The sequence below is a fragment of the Anoplophora glabripennis genome, unplaced genomic scaffold, assembly GCF_000390285.2.
Source record: "Anoplophora glabripennis isolate ALB-LARVAE unplaced genomic scaffold, Agla_2.0 scaffold650, whole genome shotgun sequence".
NCBI classification, from domain to species: Eukaryota; Metazoa; Arthropoda; class Insecta; order Coleoptera; family Cerambycidae; genus Anoplophora; species Anoplophora glabripennis.
The window spans coordinates 207,488-229,365 of NW_019417724.1; the positions used below are offsets into that span (position 1 = coordinate 207,488).

The 21,878-nt window shown below is 32.0% G+C and overlaps 2 protein-coding genes across 4 annotated transcripts; one reads left to right on the forward strand and one right to left on the reverse strand.

Moving 5' to 3' along the window:
- Positions 1-536: 536 nt before the first annotated feature.
- Positions 537-15,622, forward strand: LOC108912627 (protein sel-1 homolog 1). Of its 3 annotated transcripts, none has more exons than XM_018717916.1 (10): positions 537-1,034; positions 3,004-3,438; positions 5,963-6,151; positions 6,217-6,368; positions 7,733-7,858; positions 7,922-8,150; positions 8,468-8,667; positions 11,773-11,979; positions 14,583-14,861; positions 15,408-15,622. In XM_018717916.1, exons 1-10 carry the CDS (start codon positions 806-808, stop codon positions 15,555-15,557), a joined length of 2,196 nt encoding a protein of 731 aa, XP_018573432.1. In that variant the 5' UTR covers positions 537-805; the 3' UTR covers positions 15,558-15,622. The 3 variants fall into 3 exon arrangements, with proteins under 3 accessions (XP_018573432.1, XP_018573433.1, XP_018573434.1); XM_018717917.1 differs by having other exon boundaries at positions 15,420-15,622; XM_018717918.1 differs by having other exon boundaries at positions 3,034-3,438.
- A 3,764-nt stretch (positions 15,623-19,386) lies between these two features.
- LOC108912619 (26S proteasome regulatory subunit 6A-B) lies at positions 19,387-21,057 on the reverse strand. The gene is made up of 2 exons (XM_018717902.2): positions 20,289-21,057; positions 19,387-20,087 (listed from the first exon to the last, which is right to left on the reverse strand). The coding sequence occupies exons 1-2, from the start codon at positions 20,914-20,916 to the stop codon at positions 19,432-19,434; spliced, it is 1,284 nt and encodes a 427-aa protein (XP_018573418.1). The 5' UTR covers positions 20,917-21,057; the 3' UTR covers positions 19,387-19,431.
- Between the last annotated feature and the right edge of the window lie 821 nt (positions 21,058-21,878).

Genomic DNA, 21,878 nt, shown 5'->3' on the forward strand with positions numbered 1-21,878 from the left:
ACCCAACCATACCACACATAAACATGACACTACCCCCGGGGTTTACACAGACGAGCCGGCGAAGCAAGAAGAGCGCCAGAAGAAAGGGCCCTAGCCGGCGGGGCCCAGCCAGGACAAAAGGAGGTCCCACAAAGCGCCTACACCGGTCGCATTTGCGGTCAGGGTAGACGACGGATGGGGCCCACCTACGAAGGCTGTTCAGGCCTACACGAGATGAGGCAGGATAAAGAGGGATAATCCCCCTCGATCCCAATAATAATGGCGCGCGGTTGTGGGGTGGTCGGTAGACCCTTCGTACCCGGACTTTACAACGTACAATTCTCATTCGGCTCGTGCTAAGTCACATTGCGTGCACAAGGAGATATATTGGTTTTAAAACTGCGGAAAATGTGAACAATGTGACGGATCCTCTTGCCTCTTGTTCTTTATATCTAATAATGATACAACCCAGCACGTAAACGGTTGTAGAAGAAGAAGATTAGTTTATTTATAAAGAAATGATGTCAAAGTTGAAAGCAAAGCAAAGTTACAATCTGACAGTTGTCAAATGTGTACCGATATTTCAAGGAAGGCCAGTTTTTAATAAATATAAACATCTACAGTTAAAAAACGGTTTCACAATATATTTCTTTTTGTTATATGCAATTTATAATGTGTATATTTACCATATAGTAGTTAATTCATATTTTACCTGCATAATCCAACTCAAAATTCAAAACGTTTAGTAAACAAAAAGTGACGTTCTTGGGACACGTATTTATGTGATAAGACATTAAAACATGTTAAAATAAAATAACTAGTGAAAATGCGGTATAAACTTTTAATAATCTTTTTAACTCTTATTTGTTGTGAATTTTCTGATGAAAATTTACAAGGACCAACAGAAAAAAAAGATAAAAAAAATAGTGATTTAAATGAAGAGGAAACCAGTAAAAAAGAAGAATTTGTAGGATCGATAGAAGATGAAGATGGGGCAACTACAATTCGAATTGAATCGGTTCCTGATTTAAGTAATGAAAGAGATCATCATAAAAGTAAGCTGTATATCCGTAAATATTAACTGCTAATTATTATTGTTTATATAAAAATTTAAGTTACCTACATATTTTTAATATATTCCACAATGCCACAAATCAATTTTTTCAATTTTATATTTTGATGTCATTATTAAAAAATATATACTAACCATTTGCATATTTTAACAGAACTATTTAAGTTCTAGTAAGAACCGTCAGTATAATTCATAATAGTCTATCAATATGTTTGTGAAAATAACTGAAACATTTCTCATTTGAATCAAAACAAATCTTACAAAATTTAGCAAAAATTGGTTTCATGGATTTTGTGTTATAAATATTGAATGAGAATAATTTGTGACAATATTATAATTGATTTGTCTATTTTAATACAAATACAATAATTTAATAATAACATGTATACAGGGTGATTCAGGTTTAATCTGGATAACTTCAGGAATCCTTAGAACAGGTTAAAATAATGTTCACTCATGATGATATAAACTTATTTCTTAAATCGCATCGTTTCGGATATAGAGGGCATTGAAATAGATTTTTTTCCCCTCTTTTCCCTCATAACTTTTGAACCACTCATCCGATTGAGGTGAAATTCGGAACACAAACACTACTTATACTTTTGACTTATTAATTTTTAAACTTTTTCGTCTTGTTTTTTTTCGATATTTCGAAGGTATTTATTTTTGAAGATATTCAATGAAATCCGTGTGTAGCGTGTAGCGCCCCAGTCGCATATATTTCATTTAACATTATAGCAACCCATGAAAAACAAAACTCACAATGATTTGTATAAACTGACGTTTATGAAAATCATCGTTAAAAGTATTATTTCAAAAGTATTTTTAGTGCTAAGAAAAGGGAAAAAAATTCCTACTTCAATGTCCTCTGTCTTCGAAACGATGCGATTTAGAAAATAAGTTTATATAACAAATGAATATTATTTTCATCAGTTCATCATACAACATTATATACATATATTTTATATACAGGTTTACATTATGAATATATTTTATTCGAGTACTTCTAGAAAAATAGTTTTATCAGTAATAGATATACTCTCTGATATACTTAATTTAAATAATAGATAAAGATTAACTAGGTACTCATTACCAAGCTCATTACAATAAGAAAATAAAATAGAAAATGCTACTAAACAGAAATATTTTACCAAATTGTTAGTCATTTGTAAGAAATAATAATGAGAAGCAAACTACTTAAAAATTTAACAATATTATGAAAGAATATTTATATGGAGACTGAATATTTAAGTTACTAAAGTTGTTACATGAATAATAGTGCACTGAGGTCGACGTGAATGTACTTATGTTGACTGAGGGCATTGTTATCTTAACCCCCATAGCGGCTTCATCATGTTATGATGTCTTACTAGTCTATTATTTAATTAAAACATTTTGTTACATATGGCTGGAATGACATTTGTATTGAATCTCTTCTTCAGAAACTCTAAAACAAGATTGAGTTCTCTGGTTGGTATTTACATTTGTTGTGTACACTGGTTAATGGTGTTCCAGTGCCTTGCTTCTGGATTCCTATTGTCTCCCTCTAGAGTCTTGGCCAAAATCTCTTCCCTCCCACTAAAATTTGGTATTTTTCTATATTGTTATTCTTCGACTATCACTTGTGTTCTTTTAACGTCATATTGATCTTTCTTCTTGTTTGTCCAATGTTTTGTTTCCCCATATACACAAAATGCTGTATAGACCAGGATCTTGGAGTAGATCGATTTTGGAGCTCATCTTGGAAAAGGCAATACCTATTTTCCTTGAGGGGCTATAGTTTGTCATCTAAGTTTTCTCATTCACGGATGGCCCGTGCTCAATATAAAGCTAGTAACAAGTTCTTGTCTAAAATAATAATAGTGTCAGACAGATTGCTTGCTAAAAATTATGAAATAACTATAATGGAGCCAGAATGTTATAAAAAAAAATTATTTTCAACCAATTTTTAGGTAATGAAATTATAAATCGTGAAATTTCAGAAGCGGTGGATATATTTATGTTAGATCAGGCAAAGGTAATACAAAAAATGGTTCAGGAATTTGACTTATTCAGCAACTTACAAGATAGCGATGAATCTCTAGAACCAGAAGAAGAGCCACAGTTGCCAGAGAGTTTGCTTCATCCGAAAGAATTTACTCCTGAAGAATTAGAGGCAAAGACTATTTATGAAACTGCTGCTGCCATGCTCAATAAAACAAGGCCCGACAAACAACAAGCTTACCAATTGTTAATTGATGCTTCTAATAGAGGAAATATGGATGCAAAGGCATTGGTTGCTTGGGCCAAACTGTTCGGAAATCCGTTGAAGCAAGATATATATGTTGCAAAAGAAATGTTTATGGAACTAGCAGAAATGGGAAACCCAGATGGTCATACAGGCTTAGGTAATTTTGTGATTATAACCGAATTATGTTCTTAACATTTATTTGACTTAGCAAAAAGTTATAACTAAAAGCTTTTTTAAAAAATTTAATACACAGTTTTTAAAGCAATAAAATATGAATAATGATTATAAAATAAACAGCAAACAGCATAATTACATTTTTTGGTTATTATGTTTTATTGGAATTCCAAAATAATATTAAAGTAGTATATGATGACATGCTGTAAAATTGATTGATTAATAAAATTAGGAATATTCATTAACATGTTGAGTACATATCTCCGGGTAACGGCGGCCTTAACCATTGCCAGGCTCCAGGTGGCAGACCTTTGCGAGGCTCTGAGCGGAAGATATTCCCGGGGCCCTTGTTTTTTGTGAAATGTACTTAAATCGAATGTAGATATTTCTGATGATTTAAGAGAAATGCATAAGTTGTAAATATTCAAATATTCTATTAAGAGATTTTTAAAAGTTAACAAATACAAAGACGTCAAATTTTTAATAATGGTAAAATAAGGTACAAGATTCAAACATATTTTTCAATTATGTTTTACAGTCAAATTACAAAAAATATTATTATCCACCGATAAATGGTTTTTGACATCGATCATTAAATAAATCTAAATGAGAAAATTTACTTGGGCACCTATTCGAGCACCTATTACTACTTATTAAGTATTAATATATTTACTATGAATTAACCAATTTTATTTTATTGTCATATATCTCTATAACTAATAGCTAAGGTTAAAATAAAGTTTTAAATATATTTTTTTTTTTACTCGGGTTGCTCGCCACCCACTAAGGCCACCATTGTCTCCGGGGATTTGTATTTGTATATTATTGAAATCACATTTTTAATATTTCTGACATAAACTGAGGAATTCGCAATTTTTGACTGATTTCAAAGAATCAAATAGCTCTTTTACTTGTGTTATCATGTGACTTTGTACAATATATAAAAGAAAAACAACAGTATCTAAGATGAAGCAACATTTTTTTCCATGTGTACAAATTATCATTCCTGATTTAAAGCAATTTTTTATAAAAGAAAAAGTTTCTGCAAATACAGTTTGTGTTGCTGCACATGTAATAGTTTTTTTTTTTATTTTTTGTCTTTAAAACTCCTTGCACAATCAAGTACTATTAGCCCAGTATGTATAGTTTTAGATGCCTGCATGATTGTACCAGTAAGTGTGTTTTTTCAAATTTTATAAAAGACCAAATGTAAAAAAAATTACCAAGCTACTGCTCCTTAAAGGCGGAAATACACATGCCTCTTGCTTGCACAATAGCATGCAAGTAGCTTGCAGGAGATAGCTCCTGGTATGTGTATTTATTAAAAGGCACGCCTGTAGAAGGCGCGCAAGTAAATTGCACATCATTTGATTTTTTGACATGCAATGTAAGGCGGGGGGTTTCGGGGGAGTTCAAGTGGCATGTCGGAACGGGTCTACTAGTTGCTGGCACTCAAGTAGCTATCACCACTATAAGCGATTTTGTTTTCTGCTTTGGATGACTGTATGGGTATCTTTTTTCTGAATTTTGTTTCCAGTTTTCAATAACAGTCCATCAAATTTTTCAGGAAACATTCTCAAATGATTTATGTAGCCATTTATATCTTCTAGCCGCATTTCTGTAAGCAAACAACTGCTTGCTCCATATTCTTCTCTTCTGCTAATCCAGTCTTTTACCCAAATATCTCGTTTCTTTCTTCGGATCCTCTGTTGCTTAATATTTTTAAATACCAATTGAGGTGCAAGTAATAGGGTAATATTGTTTAATTAATTTCGCACATTTTCCATAGTTAACCTGTTATTTTCCGTCTTGAAAACTCTCTGATCACTGAAAAACTGGCACATGTATTACCACTTGCTACCTACTGACATGCCAATAAGCCATATACTAACGAGGCATTCCATTTTACTTGCAAATGTATCAGCAGTGAGCCATCCGCCGGCATATGCCATTTCTTATCATGCAAGTTACTTACCTATTTTACTGGTATGTGTATTTCCGCCTTAATACTAACGAGACATTCCATTTTACTTGCAAATGTATCAGCAGTGTGCCATCCGCCGGCATATGCCATTTCTTAGCATGCAAGTTACTTACCTATTTTACTGGTATGTGTATTTCCGCCTTTTGATATGTACAACAGCATGCAAGTAATTTTGTTACATGTTCAGTCTAGGACAAAGTGCGTTGTGCATACTTCGGTCAGTAATATTAAAACATCAACTCAAATGTTTCTCCTCTATTGACGAATCGAAAAATAGAACTATATTTCGCTAGTTATTTTTCTAATTACTAGTTACTACAGAAATACTGTAAACTTCAACAGTCTACATCAGCATATAATTTGCATCTTACTTTTTTTTATAACAAAATTGTAAAATACATATTAAATGTTTTTAGAAAAATTTAAGAAATGTGTTTTGAATTAAATCAACAATCAAATACTAATAAAATATAAATGTAATTTTAAGAAAATGAATTATTATTAACTCCCATATATTTTGTAGGTTTTTTATATGCCTCTGGTTTGTCTGTAAATGTTAGTCAAGCAGAGGCTTTAGTCCATTACACTTTTGGAGCATTAGGGGGCAATACATGGGCTCAAATGGTATTAGGATACAGATATTGGTCTGGTATTACAGTTGCCACTAGTTGTGAAAGAGCTCTAGATTTCTATAGACAAGTAGCTGATAAAGGTAAGCAGAAATAAAGTAACTTAGACAGAACATTACCTCATTTTTTGCATTATTATGTATTTCAGTAAGTCAAGGTGTATCTTTTGGAGGAGGTGCTGCAATACAAAGAATACGACTACTGGATGAATTAGAAAACGGTTACACATCCGGGATTTTGGATAATGATCTCATAGAGTACTACCAATTGCTTGCTGAAAAGGGCGATGTTCAGGCTCAGGTAAATAGTTCTATTTGTTTTTGTTAAATAACTCTTTCAAGTTACTCAGCAACAAATTATTTAAACTTCTAATTAAAATTGTGCAACTAAATATCGTCCACGAAGTAGCTTTGGTGAAATAAGATGCAGTGAAACACTTTTGTTACTTTAATGTTGTTTAGTTTGACATTGAATTTATAAATTATTAATCATGGATTGGAATTGGATCACCAATTTCTAATAGTATTTTCATTTGCTCCAATTTGGAGGCCGTCATACTTTACCAAAACTCTTTAGTTTTTATCTAATTATTTGAGTGTATTTAAATTGAGAAGCACAAATTTTTTTTCGTCTAAATACCAAAAACCGATTGCGGGCTTCATCGATATGAACTTTTTTCTTATTTTCTGTAAGAGAATTGAACGATTTTGTCACTGAATATTGCAACATCCTGTGTATAAGTTGCTCAGCTATGGTATGTCTGTATTGCATGTTTTACCTAATATTATTTTAATTTTTGGTGATTTTTAAATTTTATAATTGATATTTTTTAAATAATTCTATTCCATTCTGAAATAATTGCCAACAATCAGAAATTTTTTTTTTAAATCCAAAATTGACTGTTATTAATAGTGATGGGTAGTTATTCCAATAACGTTATTTTATTGGAACGTTCCGGAATGTGACCAACTTCTCTTGTAACGCGTTACTGAGGAACGAATGTGCGTCTACGAAATAGATAGAACATGGAACAAGCAAACAACTAACAAGCATGCAATGCGTTGTTTTGGCGTTGTACGGCTGTAACCGTCAGGTGTCGTATTGTAACGTAACTTTATTTTATAATCACAAAAAGAAACGTAAACTGAAATTAAAACGTTTTACATTATGAATGTATTGGAATGTAGAAAATAATAATGTAATGGCTATGTAGACATTAATTTTATTTATGAAGGTGAAAACTGCAGATTGCTATTTATACATCTTATATTAATACAATGAATATTATAAAAATAAACTTTATACTAAAGAAGCAAAAGAAAACAAAAAATATGAGTACAAATAGAAGTTCCAAATATTTTAGCAAAAAGAATGTCGGTTGTCAATGCATCCAAATAATAAAACTTACATAGTTACTATTGTTACATTACACATCATAGTCCTTTCAAATCAGCCACGATGTCGCAGAACGCACTCGGTGTCAAACTGTCAAACTTCCAGAAGTAACCTCGTTCCAAAATAACGTTATTTTAGAGCGTTATTCTTTTGCAACGTTCCAAGTTATAACGTTATCGATTTCGAGCCGTTATTCCCATCACTAGTTATTAACACATTTGGTCTCATATTGGAATTTCCGAAAACCGCTTATGTGTATTTTTATATAGGTTGGTTTGGGTCAACTTCACTATCAAGGGGGGAGAGGTGTTGACTTAGACTACCAGAAAGCAATGCATTACTTCACCCAAGCTGCAAATGCAGGAAATGCTATGGCCATGGCATATTTGGGAAAGGTTAGTAGTTAGGTACTAAATATAAAATACTGAAAACACCCATTATAATTTTTATACTTGTAGATATATTTGGACGGAAGTGACGAAGTTCCTGCTAACAACGAAACTGCATTCAAATATTTTAAAAAAGCCTCGGAATTAAACAATCCTGTGGGATTAAGTGGTCTTGGTTTGATGTATTTATATGGAAAAGGCGTAGACAAAGATTATTCTAAGGCTCATCAATACTTCTTGGCAGCTGCTGACCAAGGTTGGGTAGATGGACAGTTACAACTAGGGAATATGTATTTCAGTAAGTTTGTTTTCATAGTTATTGTGTGTATTAGTAATTTTCTGCATTTGTCAAATATCACGAACATAAATTTATTTTTTGTAATTTGCAATTTAACTCGGATTATTTGAATTAATGATTGCAATAGGTTCTTCCAGATACTATGTATTTTGGAAAACATTTTAGTAAAATAAATATAAAAGGGCAAACAAACCATTGATAACATATTTAAAATTATAATTTCATCACATTCATAAACAATTCTTTTTGACATAAAAAGCTTATTAAATGTGGAAGAAATAAATGTAGATTTCTTTTAACATCCAGTTTAATTTTAGGTGGTTTAGGTGTGAAAAAGGATTTTAAGTTGGCAAACAAATATTTTTCACTCGCATCTCAATCTGGTCACGTTTTGGCTTACTATAATTTGGGTCAAATGCATGCTCAGGGCACTGGAATGTTACGCTCCTGCCCAACAGCTGTGGAACTTTTCAAAAATGTTGCAGAAAGAGGTAGATGGGGAGAAATTTTAATGCAAGTACGTGAAAATTTATAATCCGTGTGTGCATATAGAGAGCAGAAGCAGAAATGAGGTGAAATTACCCCCAAATTTAAAATGTATAAATTTTTGTTACAAGTATATATATAAAGCGTTTTTGTCTATACAGGGTGTAACTTTAACCCTTTCGCTACGGCTACAATATAATTTTTTCTGCTTTAAAAATACTATTGGGTTATATATGTCCCAAGGAAATTTTAAAAAACACTGCAAGCATACTAATGCATTATAAATCCCTATTCAAACTGTCCCAACCGTGCTGCTAGTACTAGGTATATATTCGCGTACACATCAGTCCACCTTATTAACACCAGTCTTAGTTAACCTCAAAATTTATGAAAAAAAATTATTAAAATTTTAAATGTGGCATGCTAAAAAGATAATATTGAATAAACTTGTTCTGAGGGCCTATAAAAGTATTATAGTTATACAAAACATATATGCCCTTTAGTGGCGAAAGGGTTAAGTGGGGGTAAGTTTTTGACGGGTAATAGTATGTGTTACCCTGAATACGAATCTGAAAGTCTTTTTTTTTTTAATCATATAAATACTCGAGTTATGATTAGTTTTTTAAATTGCGCTTTAATTCTTGTGTACGTCGCCACTAAACAGAGTAAGCCAGTGCTCCTGGAATTTACGTATGAAGCTGTATTCTAGCTGGTGCTGCCAGTTGCTTTTAACCAACATTGAGCGAAGTTAAAAAAATAAGCAAATCAGATTGTTTTTGTATAATTTACGGACTTATTATTTTAAACCCATCACATTTTTTTTATATCATTGTGGTAGAAAAGCGGAACTTGTAAAAAAAAAATAAAGATTAACATGATTTATTAAACATTAACTAATATTGGTACGTACATTACTAATTGTAAATCATTTTTTTTTAATCAACTGCTACACGGTGAAACTAATGAAAAATAATTTAGTGAAAACAGATTGCTTTTCTATAACAACGATATGTTGTTTTAGTCACCATATTTTTTTTTTACGTCAATGTGGATGAAACGCGAAACATCAAAAAAATTGTTTTTAAACAATTTTTAATTTTTACATGATTTATTATTAGGTAAAGTAAATTATTGGTATGTAGATACGTTACTAATTGTAAATAAAACTTATTTGTGTTTTGAAATAATTACACAGGCCAACAAGGAAAAAATTCCAGAGATCAGACACTACGTTTCCGAAGGCATTTGGCGCGCTGAATCCCAATCTGGCCTCAGAATTGATCCATCAATCCTACGTTTCCGAGATATTCTAACCTAAAAGTGCAAAAACACGTATTTTTGCTATTTTCAAGGTTATATAACTTGGCGAAAATTTTTTTTTTTCTCAAAACTGAAAATATTGGAAACTACTATCTTTCCCCTTCAAAACGCATTTTTTTATTTGTAAAAAGCTTTATTTTTCGCGGAGATATCGTCGATTAAAGATGATCAGTATAGCTACCTTACTACCATGGCTCGACCTATAACATAATATCACTAAGCGCTACGAGCCTTAGATGTCAGGAAGGTTAACCCCAATAACCCAAATAACCCAATAGGGCTTGGGATTAACCTTCCAGACATATAGGGCTTGGGGTTAACCTTCCTGACGATTAGGGCTCGCAGCGCTTAGTGTTGTTGGGTTATAGGGCTTGAAGTTAACCTTCCTGACGATGAGGGCTCGCTCCGCTTAGTGTTGTGGGGTTATAGGGCTTGGGGTTAACGTTCCTAACAATTAGGGCTAGCAGCGCTCAGTGTTATGGGGTTAGCCATGATGTAATAATATAGCCATACTGGTCATCTTAAATTGACGATATCTCCGCGAAAAATAGAGCTTTTTCCAAATAAAAAAAGCCGTTTGAAAGGGAAAAAAAAGCCGTCCCAATGATGTTTTCAGTTAAAAAAAAAAATTTTTTTTTGCCAAGTTACATAACCTTGAATATAGCAAAAGTACGTGTTTTTTACACTTTTAGGTTAGAATATCTAGGAAACCTAGGGTGATGGATCAATTCTGAGGCCAGATTCGGATTCAACGCGCCAAATGCCTTCGGAAGCGTAGTGTCTGATTTCTGGATTTTTTTTTTTTTTAATTTTGTCGGCCTGTGTTATTTTTGCCATTTTAAAAAACTAAGAATAAAAAATAAATGAAAATACATACTGATATGAAAAAATTTTTTAATCGTTTTAAATTTTTACATTTTACAATTTATGTGTTACTGTTTTTTAAGTAGCGCATATTTTATTTTTGAATGTCTGGGTCAATGACCTGTAACACTGACCTAGTTTTACTGCTATGTACAAGATGTAAGAAATACGCTTACAAAGGGTTTGCAGGTGTTCCGATATGACGAGTTAAATGCATTAAATACAACACCACGTTAATTTGGTGGAACGGGATTGGCCGAATATATCGTCTCTTACATTCTTATTTAGTATTCGACTATATCGTTTTGTGAAAAACTGTATAGTACCGTTGTGTGGTGTAACCTTATAGTTATTTGTATGGATTATCCCAAAGAGCAGTACCTCACACCGGGTGATGTGAAATTTAGTTCTTAATAATCATTTCTTTAAATAATGAGATTTGGCAACGATGCATAGCCCAGTTGTCAATTGTGCATGCGCTGAGACTAACACGTGCCATTGTTTGAGATCACACTAGTTTGTCCAGAGGCGGGGTAGAGAAATTATTGAAAAAAGGTAAAAAAATATTAGTTTTTAGGATGGAATTTGAAAAAATAAACTATTGAAACGTTTTGCTAGAGGTCAAAGGTAGCCTCTGTAAATATGACCCCCACTTAAAGTTACACCCTGTATAGTTTTTCTGTTCCACGATGTGTTTAGTTACAGAAAATTGATTCGGATTTGTTTGCTTTTTTTGTTTAAATCTCGTGTATATATTCCCAGACATTGTTTAATTTCTTTTTTTCTCAGGTATTATATTTCTCAACTGCCTCTGCTTTATATGTGCACTTATAAATAATATAATTAAACCATATTATTTAATATAACAATTAAACATAATATGTAATATTTATTAATGTATGAAACAGCAATAAGAGTTACGTTGTCTTACAACTGAAAATAATTTTTTTAGGCTCATTCAGACTATCGAGAAGGTCGATATGATGAATCCTTTGTACAATATGCCCTTTTGTCTGAATTAGGGTACGAGGTAGCTCAAAGTAATGCAGCATTTCTTTTGGATAGAGGAGAAGTTCCGATGCTAAATACCCAAGAAGCTCTAGTCAGAGCCTTACTGTATTGGGGAAGAGCTGCTGCTCAGGGTTATTCTGCTGCTCAGGTTTGTAATTTGGTTTAATCGGATATAATTTTTATATATTAAACGCCGTCCCCCCTTCTTCCTCACTCAATTTCGCTATTAAATGAGGCATTTTGCCCAACGAAAGGTTTTTTTGCTATTTCCTAGGTCAAATTTCCTTATTTTACATCCTCGAAGAAAATTTTATATTTTGAATGCAGAAGTCAGATATGAATAAAAAAGAACATCCCTCAACGAAAATTCATAAATGTCAAAGTACCAAAACTTTTTTGCACTTATGGCTGTTTTCTACCATTGCAATTGGCCTTAGTCATTCAGAAACGGTATTGTTTGTAGTGAAAAAGTCCAATCCAATTTCCCTGCACACTATTTTTTATAAAAAATTAATGTTCAATTCAATTCAAAATTCAATTCAATTCAATTCAAAATTCAATTCAATTCAATTCAAAATTCAATTCAATTCAATTCAAAATTCAATTCAATTCAAATTAATTCAATTCAACTCAAAATTAAAGTTTAATTCAAAGTTACCTGTTTATACCTATCTACCTGGTTTTATGCAAGAAACAAAAATGTTGACCAAACTTTGGCATATTGTATACATATTTTACGTTCGATTGGTAATAAATTTATCCAAAAACTCAATAACTACATTCATAACAAAAAATTTACAACTTTACTTTTTTATATTAAAAATAGCTGTGCAGGGAAATTGGATGTCGACCAAATCAAGTCTTGCTTATTAATACATTATATTATCAAAATTCAAATTTTATTAGAAATCTTGATGGGTGAAAGTCGATCTAAATCGGGATTTTGTACTATCTCTGCTACTAGTTGATAAACCTGAATACAAATTAAGTGAATTTTTGCCTGTAACAAGTAAAACTCGTTAGTGTTAATGGGTAGAGAATAATAAATTTGTTTATTACACATTTGTCATATTTTGTGTTTAATCCAGTTTGTAGTTGCAGGCTATATTAGTGACATGTTTATTATGCCTCAGTAACCTAACGATACATGTTAGCCTCATCTATTGTGGATTGTTTCGATTGATGACTAGCAATGTGTCTAAACCCACTGGTTGTCGAAATACAAAAAAAAAAAAAGTATATTAAATTTACTCAAATAGCTAAGTGAAATATTGATAATTTAAAAAAAATCAGTATAGAAGTATGTCAAGCAGAGGCTGACATACTGGCGGGCAATACGTCTAGAATTGAAGAATTTCAGTGTCAGGAATTTATTTTGAATATTTCATCAACGGATTTAATTTTCACAGTATTATATTTCCATATAAAATCTGTGAATTTTTACATTTATTTAAATATGTATAAATTTCGTCAGACTAAGTCAGACATATTTGAATGAATGATTTTAATTTTGTTTGTGTTTCTAAAAAACTACTGACATTAGACTCTTGGTTAATTCCGAAAATCCAAGGAACAACCTCCTAACGTTGGGCGAAATTATTTAATTTTTAATGTTTCGTTAGGAATATTTTCGTATTTAGCGCATGTCTACCCAGAAAACGTCCTGCATATAAGCGACAAACTGCAAAGGCTGCTAAGTCTTGGAAGACTGATGTAAACAACAAATCATGATAATAAGAGCACTATGAAACCACAATAATACTAAATAAATAGGCATCTCTCAAATCAAATCGGCTGAAGGTACTTGAAGGAATAAAAAATAAAATCTTTTTAATAAACACAACTGTTCAGCTATGTAATGCTTTTAAAACAACTTCTTTCTCGACATCTGCAAATATCTAGTATTAAAGTTTTTGTGGATAAATAGCTTTGCCTCGTGCCCGTGGCGGTTCTTATAAAAATACAATTCGAGTTTTTATTTTAAAATGGCATTGTGGCGATTCCTTCGAACGATAAATCCAAATGGCATTGCCTGCGGTGGCGCAATCTGGGAATTATCGGCACCGATATTCCATTGTTCGATAAACATAATTGAGGAGTACAAAGGTGGGCCTAAAAATGCTCTCTCCATATACCTTCGGCACGAAAACCGTCGCAACGAAACATTAATTCCAGTTCACAAATCTTAAGTTAATGTCAAATATCACATTAACTAGCATCAACATTACAGTATAGTATGTTGCAATTACCAGAAAATATTCTATTAATTGCAATACTCGGGAACCATTTTCTTTATATTTTTGGCTCGTAAAAATATTTTGGTTCAAAATGACCCTAAGGACAACCCCCTGAAGTTTTAATGTAGGCTTCTTATGCTCATTAAAAAAATTAGTAAAGGGTTCCCTAGGAATTTTGGCCAGGAGCACCATTATTTCTCATTTCAGCATTGATGCTTAACATTGAAAATGTTTTGCAGGACTAGTAAAAATATGTAAATTAAACAAGGACAATTTAAATGTCCTTGTAATTAAATTATATATATTTACATTTTATAATAGCTACACAGGGCGTTAGAAAATAGGTCAAGCCATTAACCAAAGATTCGTTGACTGAAAATAATAGCACTTTTTCAAAGAATTTGTTGGGTTAACAGCTTAACCTACTTTTTTGTAACACTATAATAGAGAAACATTAGTTTTCACAACAAGCAAGAATGAAAGTTAATCCACAGTAATGAATCTTTTATTTCAGGTTAAATTAGGTGACTATTATTACTATGGACTAGGTACACCGGTGGACTATGAAACGGCAGCTACACATTATCGACTAGCTTCTGATCAACAGCATAATGCTCAAGCAATGTTTAATCTCGGTTATATGCATGAACAGGGGCTGGGCATGGTTAGGGATATGCATTTAGCCAAACGATGCTATGACAGGGCTGCAGAAACCAGTACAGATGCTAAAGTTCCTGTAGCTTTGGCATTATTTAAATTGAATCTATTGTTCAGTCTTGAAAGTATAAAGGAGGTAAGTGACATAGTTTCCTAAAATTGTAAATTTCTTGCAAAAAAATGTATTTTTGCAAATTTGTTTTATAAATAATTGGATTTAGGAAAACAGTCTTTTTTAAATCACTTTTAATCGAATGCTGACTGTAATCATTTTTAAGTTAAATTTATTTTTTTTAATATTTTTATTGCATTTATATATCGAGCTTGTTATGCATTACCTACTTTATTTTGTATAATTTAAATAATAACATTACATTTACATTTTATTTTTATATTCAATTAATCCTAAAATTCTAATCAAATAAAGTAATTTAAGCTCCTTCATTTGATGAGAATTTTGGGAAAATTTTTAAAATCGGAGAAATCTTTCAAACTATAATAGCTTAAATGTACTATTTTAAAAAATCTACAGTACGGTATTTGGAGATGATATTTCTCATCATATTCATAGAAGCTAATTTCAATGTTTAAAGTTTAAATCATTTAAAAAAAGAATTTTCAACTTCATATAATAATAAAATAATATTTAAAAAAATATTACTTAAACGAGTTATTTTTATAGTTCTTGTTACAGAGTCCACTGTCTGGCCTACTTGATTTTAATGAAACTTTGGGTTCAAATTGGGATTTATATTTAATAACAACCTTAGCAGCCGTTTTGGCCGGAATCGTTTATTTCAGGAGACCTCAAGTACCACATGTAGCACCATAACATGTAAAAATTAACTGATAGTCTATTTATTTTGTACATATTAAGATTAAAAGTAGAAACATCAATTTTCAGTTTTATTTCATTCAACAGCTGAAGTAAACCCATTTTATTATCTTTGTTACATTTTTTTTTTTTAATAAAATGTTTTATTCTGGTTGTTTTCATACAGTATTTATTAATCATTTATTGAAATGTGCAAATTGCTAAAATCAATTAAAGACTGTTTTAGAAAATACTGATTTTAATTCTCTTTTGAATTTTTGAAATACCTTTCATTTATCCACTCCTGATCTTGTAATAGGTGTATGATCCAATTACAATATTTATTTGTTATATACAGGCTGTTACAAATTACCTTCTCACTACAGGGATCTCGGAAATGGTAAGAGGTATGAAGTAGCTTAAATGGGGATCAGGGGACCAACATTATGCCTCTAAAAATCAAGGCTAACATGATTAGTTATCGAAATATTTGAAAAAAAACGAAATTTTGGTAATCCGTTTTTGTTTCATTTCAGCCTTGTTTGAGGTGATATTGAAAAAAGAAGAACACTTTCCAATGGTCACTTTTTGCCCTCTATCGAATGGCATACTCAATTTTTATATGTAACATTTCGTCTCTACAGGACCATCAACTTCATATTTTTAAATACGACACTGGAAATAGTCCCCAATAGGTTACAGCCTCAGCCCGAACCAGATTCAGCCATTTTGTCTCAAAAAATTCATCTTCAGTGTATTCGTCCCAAATTTATCTAAATTTTTTATTTAAATTTCTTTGTTTATTGAATTATCGTACACTGTAAGTGTCGTTAGACCCTGTGAAATCCATCTAGTTATTCAAACTATTACCACCACGCATTAAAGTAAAACATTATTAGTTTTATTCCCGTGTCCATAGTTATTTCTAGGCTTCTCAAGTGTTCAAAATTCAAACAAATTCCGATCTATTTTTTTCAGGATATTCATACAAATACATCTGACATGCTCTTTCAGAGTTACAGAATTACAGATATAATAAATTCCGATAATATTATGCTGATCTTCATTTTTAACCTTTGCCAAAACGAAAATATTTTTGAACATTTACTAAAATTTTTTAAAGAATAATATTCAGTTGGTGTTTTGGTTGTTCATATGCATTTTTAAGAATTAATTTGTCATAAAATTAAAATTGTAACAATGTTTTAATGTTGACACAACAACTTATTGAGTTATGTATGACCAAGTGATGGTAATAGTTAATAATAATAAATGTTCTATTGTAGTGCATGGTGGTAACAGTTTAAATAACTAGATGGATTTCACAGGGTCTAATGACACTTACAGTGTATGATAATTCAATAAACAAAGAAATCTAAATAAAAAATTTAGATAAATTTGGAATGAATACACTGAAGATGAAATTTTCGAGACAAAACATCTGAATCTGGTTGCTCTCTATCGAATGGCATAATCAATTTTTATATGTAATTTTTCGTTTTTCCAGAACCATCATCTTCATTTTTTTAAATACGACCCTAGAAATTTTATTACATTTTTTGCAAGCCTTCATGACCCCCAATACTGTACCGCCTCAACCCAAACCTGATTCGGACGTTTTGTCTCAAAAATTCATCTTCAGTGTATTCGTTCCAAATTTATCTAAATTTATTATTTAGATTTCTTTGGTCATTTAATTGAAAATTACCAGGGTCGTATTTAAAAAAATGAAGTTGATGATGGTCCTGCAGAGACGAAACGTTACATATAAAAATTGATTATGCCATTCGATAGAGCAAAAAGTGGCCATGAGAAAGTGTTCTTCGTTTTTCAATATCTCCTCAAACAAGGCTGAAATTAAACAAAAACAGATTTCCAAAATTTCGGTTTTTTTCAAATATTTCGAAAACTAATCATGTTAGCCTTGATTTTTTAGAGGCATATTGTTGGTCCCCTGATTACACAAATTTGCCCCAATTAAGCTACTTTGTAGCTCTTACCGTTTCCAAGATCCCTGTAGTGAGAAGCGAATTTGTAACAGCCTGTATACAGGGTGTTCCTAAATAAGTGTCGCAAGGGAAAACTGTAAATTCCTCTTGAAAAAAGAAACATTTTTTTCCTCTTCCATTTTTCTCTCTGGGCTTTCGTTTTCGAGGTACACGGTGTCAAAACTTTAATTTTTTTTTAGTTTTTCGCCAATATCTTAGGAATCGTTTGAACTACAGGACTGAGCTTTTGTACACACATTACCACTATTAATAGCTACTTTTTCGCACCCTTCTCGAATTCATTGGACGTGCCAGTGGTGGAGATTTTAAGGTATCGTAAGGGTTTTTCCCCCCCTAAATTTTACGCCACTGGAAAAATTGACTTTTGACAGCAAATTCTAAAGCGCCAATGAATTTTACACAATAAGAGTTCTCTTGGTTCATTGCTCTAAAGTCAACCGTTTTCAAGAAAAATGACTTTTTATGAACAAAAGCAAACATTTTTGCTAACGTTCCATGTCAATACTATCGAAAAGTTGACCGATAGAGGTGAAGCCGCAGCGGCAGAAAGAAACATGATTAGAAGATGTAATGCGTGCATTCAAGCCAACGGACGTAATTTTGAACAGTTTCTGTAAATTTTACTCGCCAAATTGATAAAAAAAAGTTAAAATCCTATCTGTTGTTAAATTTCGTTAAAATTGTTAATTATTACTACCTATTTTTTGAATTACAAAAGATTTTCGAAACGTTAGCAAAATGTTTGCTTTTGTTCATAAAAAGTCATTTTTCTTGAAAACGGTTGACTTTAGAGCAATGAACCAAGAGAACTCTTATTGTGTAAAATTCATTGGCGCTTTAGAATTTGCTGTCAAAAGTCAATTTTTCCAGTGGCGTAAAATTTAGGGGGGGAAAACCCTTACGATACCTTAAAATCTCCACCACTGGCACGTCCAATGAATTCGAGAAAGCTACAAAAAAGTAGCTATTAATAGTGGTAATGTGTGTACAAAAGATCAGTCCTGTAGTTTAAACGATTCCTAAGATATTGGCGAAAAACTAAACAAAATTAAAGTTTTGACACCGTGTATCTCAAAAACGAAAGCCCGGAGAGAAAAATGGAAGAGGAAAAAAATTTTTCTATTTTCAAGAGGAATTTACAGTTTTCCGTTGCGACACTTATTTAGGAACACCCTGTATATATTATCCAAGTATCACATATAGTACTGACACCTTAAACCATTCCACCCATATAATACACTTGCATTTTTCAAAAATATGGATTTATTAGACAATTATTATCTTCATTTATTTCCACTAAATTTACATTTCTATATCGAATTCGTCGATATTAAGAAAGTGAAGAAAATGTCAGATAATTTCTCTTAATAATGGTGCTTTTACTTTTAATGTACAACTTTTATCAATAAAGAGAATACTAATTCTCAATAATTTTTTATAATTTTACTAAAAATATTTGCAGGTTTTGATTTAAAAAAAAAAAAAGATATTTTCTCTTAGTATACACAAACTGTCCTTATTTGGTATTTAGACTTTAGTAAAAAATTAGAAGTTTTTTTTCTAAAATCAAAAATATTCCCTATTTGCTGAATACTGTATAATTTTTATAATCATATTTTATTAATTACATGGGATATTGACAAAAAAAATTTGGAATTGATGATTGAAAACTGACAACTGATGCAGAGTAATATATCTTCGTAAACCAGAATTTTTATAAATTTACCTGGAAAATCTGGAAAAACCATGAAATTTTTTGGACAAAATTTAGTATACACCTTGTATTACAAACAGCAAGCTATACTATAATTCACATTTCATGTTAAAATAAAATAGTATGCAAATAGAACTTATTTAATTTTAAATATAAATGTTTATTTAAATTAAGCATAATAATTAAGATTAGCTTTCTTTTTAGCCTGTACTTCCATAATAGCATCCATGTAGTCCTCATGAGTTACTGCGGTAGCATTGCGCCTTAAAGCAATCATACCAGCTTCAACACAAACTGCTTTGCATTGAGCACCATTGAAGTCATCTGTAGACCTTGCTAATTCCTCAAAATTAACATCAGGATTAACGGTCATTTTTCTAGAGTGAATTTGCATTATTCTTGCTCTGGCTTCTTCATTTGGATGTGGGAACTCTATTTTACGATCTAACCGACCAGAACGGAGCAAGGCAGGATCTAAAATATCAACTCGATTGGTCGCTGCTATTACCTTTATGTCTGCTGTTGAACTAAATCCATCTAACTGATTGAGCAACTCTAACATAGTACGTTGCACCTCACGATCTCCCGCCTTTTCAGAATCGAATCGTTTTGTACCAATAGCATCTAATTCATCAATAAATATGATTGCTGGCGCTTTTTCCTTTGCCAGAGCAAATGCATCTCTTACAAGTTTGGCACCATCACCAATAAACATTTGTACTAACTGAGGGCCTGCCAACTTCAAAAATGTGGATTTTGTTTGTGCAGCACATGCTCTAGCTAATAAAGTTTTTCCAGTTCCAGGGGGGCCATATAATAATACTCCTAAAAGAATATTCCCAAATTTAAATAATGAAATTATGAATAATGAAAAATATTAAATCTAAATAATCCATTTTTTAAATTAAGTATTTGAAATAAATATATGAATAACATTTTTTATATGGTACTTCTTAAAATATAATCAAATATCATGAATGGATTTCTTTTCTAGTCAAATTGAAATCAGTTTACAATTTATTTTACCTTTTGGAGGGTGTATGCCGAGATTTACAAATTTATCTTTATGTGTCATTGGAAGAACCACAGCCTCAATAAGCTCCTGAATTTGTTTATCAAGACCCCCGATGTCCGAATATTGCTCAGTAGGTCTTTCATCTACTTCCATAGCTTTAACTCTAGCGTCGTATTCAGCCGGAAGAGTCTCCAATATAAGATAAGAGTCTTTATTAACACCAACCAAATCACCTGGTTTCAGTTTTTCTTCATCTACAAGTCCAATGACTGGTAAAAAATAAGTTTGACGGGTAGAGGTTTTTACTACAGCACATTTTCCTTTTCTCTGCGAATCTAAATCGACCACAGCACCATCTTCCTCTTCTTCTTGGGGATCAACATCCAGGAGTTCTATTACATTCGAAACTAGGTAAGGCAAAGTTTTGTTTACTTTAATCTTTTCTGTGTTTTCCTTTATCTTCTCATTTTGTGCTTGTAATTCATGATTTATTCTCATGACTTCACTCTTCATTATCTTAATTTCATTGTCTAATAAACGAGTACGACTTACTATTTCATCTGTAGACATCCTTAATACTTCTTCACCCAAAGATTCTTCGCCATCCTCCCAAATTGATTTATCTTCTAACGTGGACATTTCTCTTACACGGATTTTAAGGACTCAATTAACACTTAACAGTTAAAACAAGTAAGAGGATGATTATTAAAATTAAATATACAAGTCAAATGTCAAAAGTTAAAATGATTGTACCAATCCCTGAGACCAAAATCCCAAAATCAATCACGCCAAGTCATTTCCCTGAAAACGACAAACTCGCGAATGAAGTCGTATATCATGGAGACTACACCATAGATAAGAACAAGTAGACTCACAAGGAGCTCCAACTCCATGTAAACAAAAACTTTACAAAAATAAGAGGGCGCTAGTGTTCCATATGTCCCATACGGAGAGAGGGGATAAAAAAAGCGGCAGTTTGAATTATAAATTCATGTCATTTTTGTGGTGTTAAAAATTTTAAAATAAATAATGTAAGCTACTTTGAATTATATAAATCATGAAAATATATGTCATTCCGGACTATAATTAAACTAAATTGATAATAAAAAAATATTAGCTTTATGAGAAGAATTTGGTATACGTAGAAAGAAACTAGTTTTCAAGGAATTTATGACGTGTTCTTGTTAATATTAACCTATAAGTCAGTTCAGAGCGAACAGCCGAACTGAGCGGACGTGTTTGTTTGTGAGGTGAAGTGCATTGCAACGAGCAAGATCTACCTGCCTTTATTAAGGCTACCTGGAAAGAATCCCTTTCTTTCCTTTTAATCACCGACCTAATCCCCGGCTTAAGCATAGACGCCGTCGGCATCTTTGTCGCAGGTACCTGTCCCGGGGTTATGCCCAGGTAAGTTTTTACTTATTTATCAGTTATTTGCATTACTTTAAAATACATTTCTTTAAAATTGCGACCCCCGACAAACAATATACCAGACAGACAAATACACCAAAAGACACGTACGCCCCCGTAAGGGGGCATCCCCACACGACTAACACTTACACACCCACCCACCCACACACACACACACACACACACACACA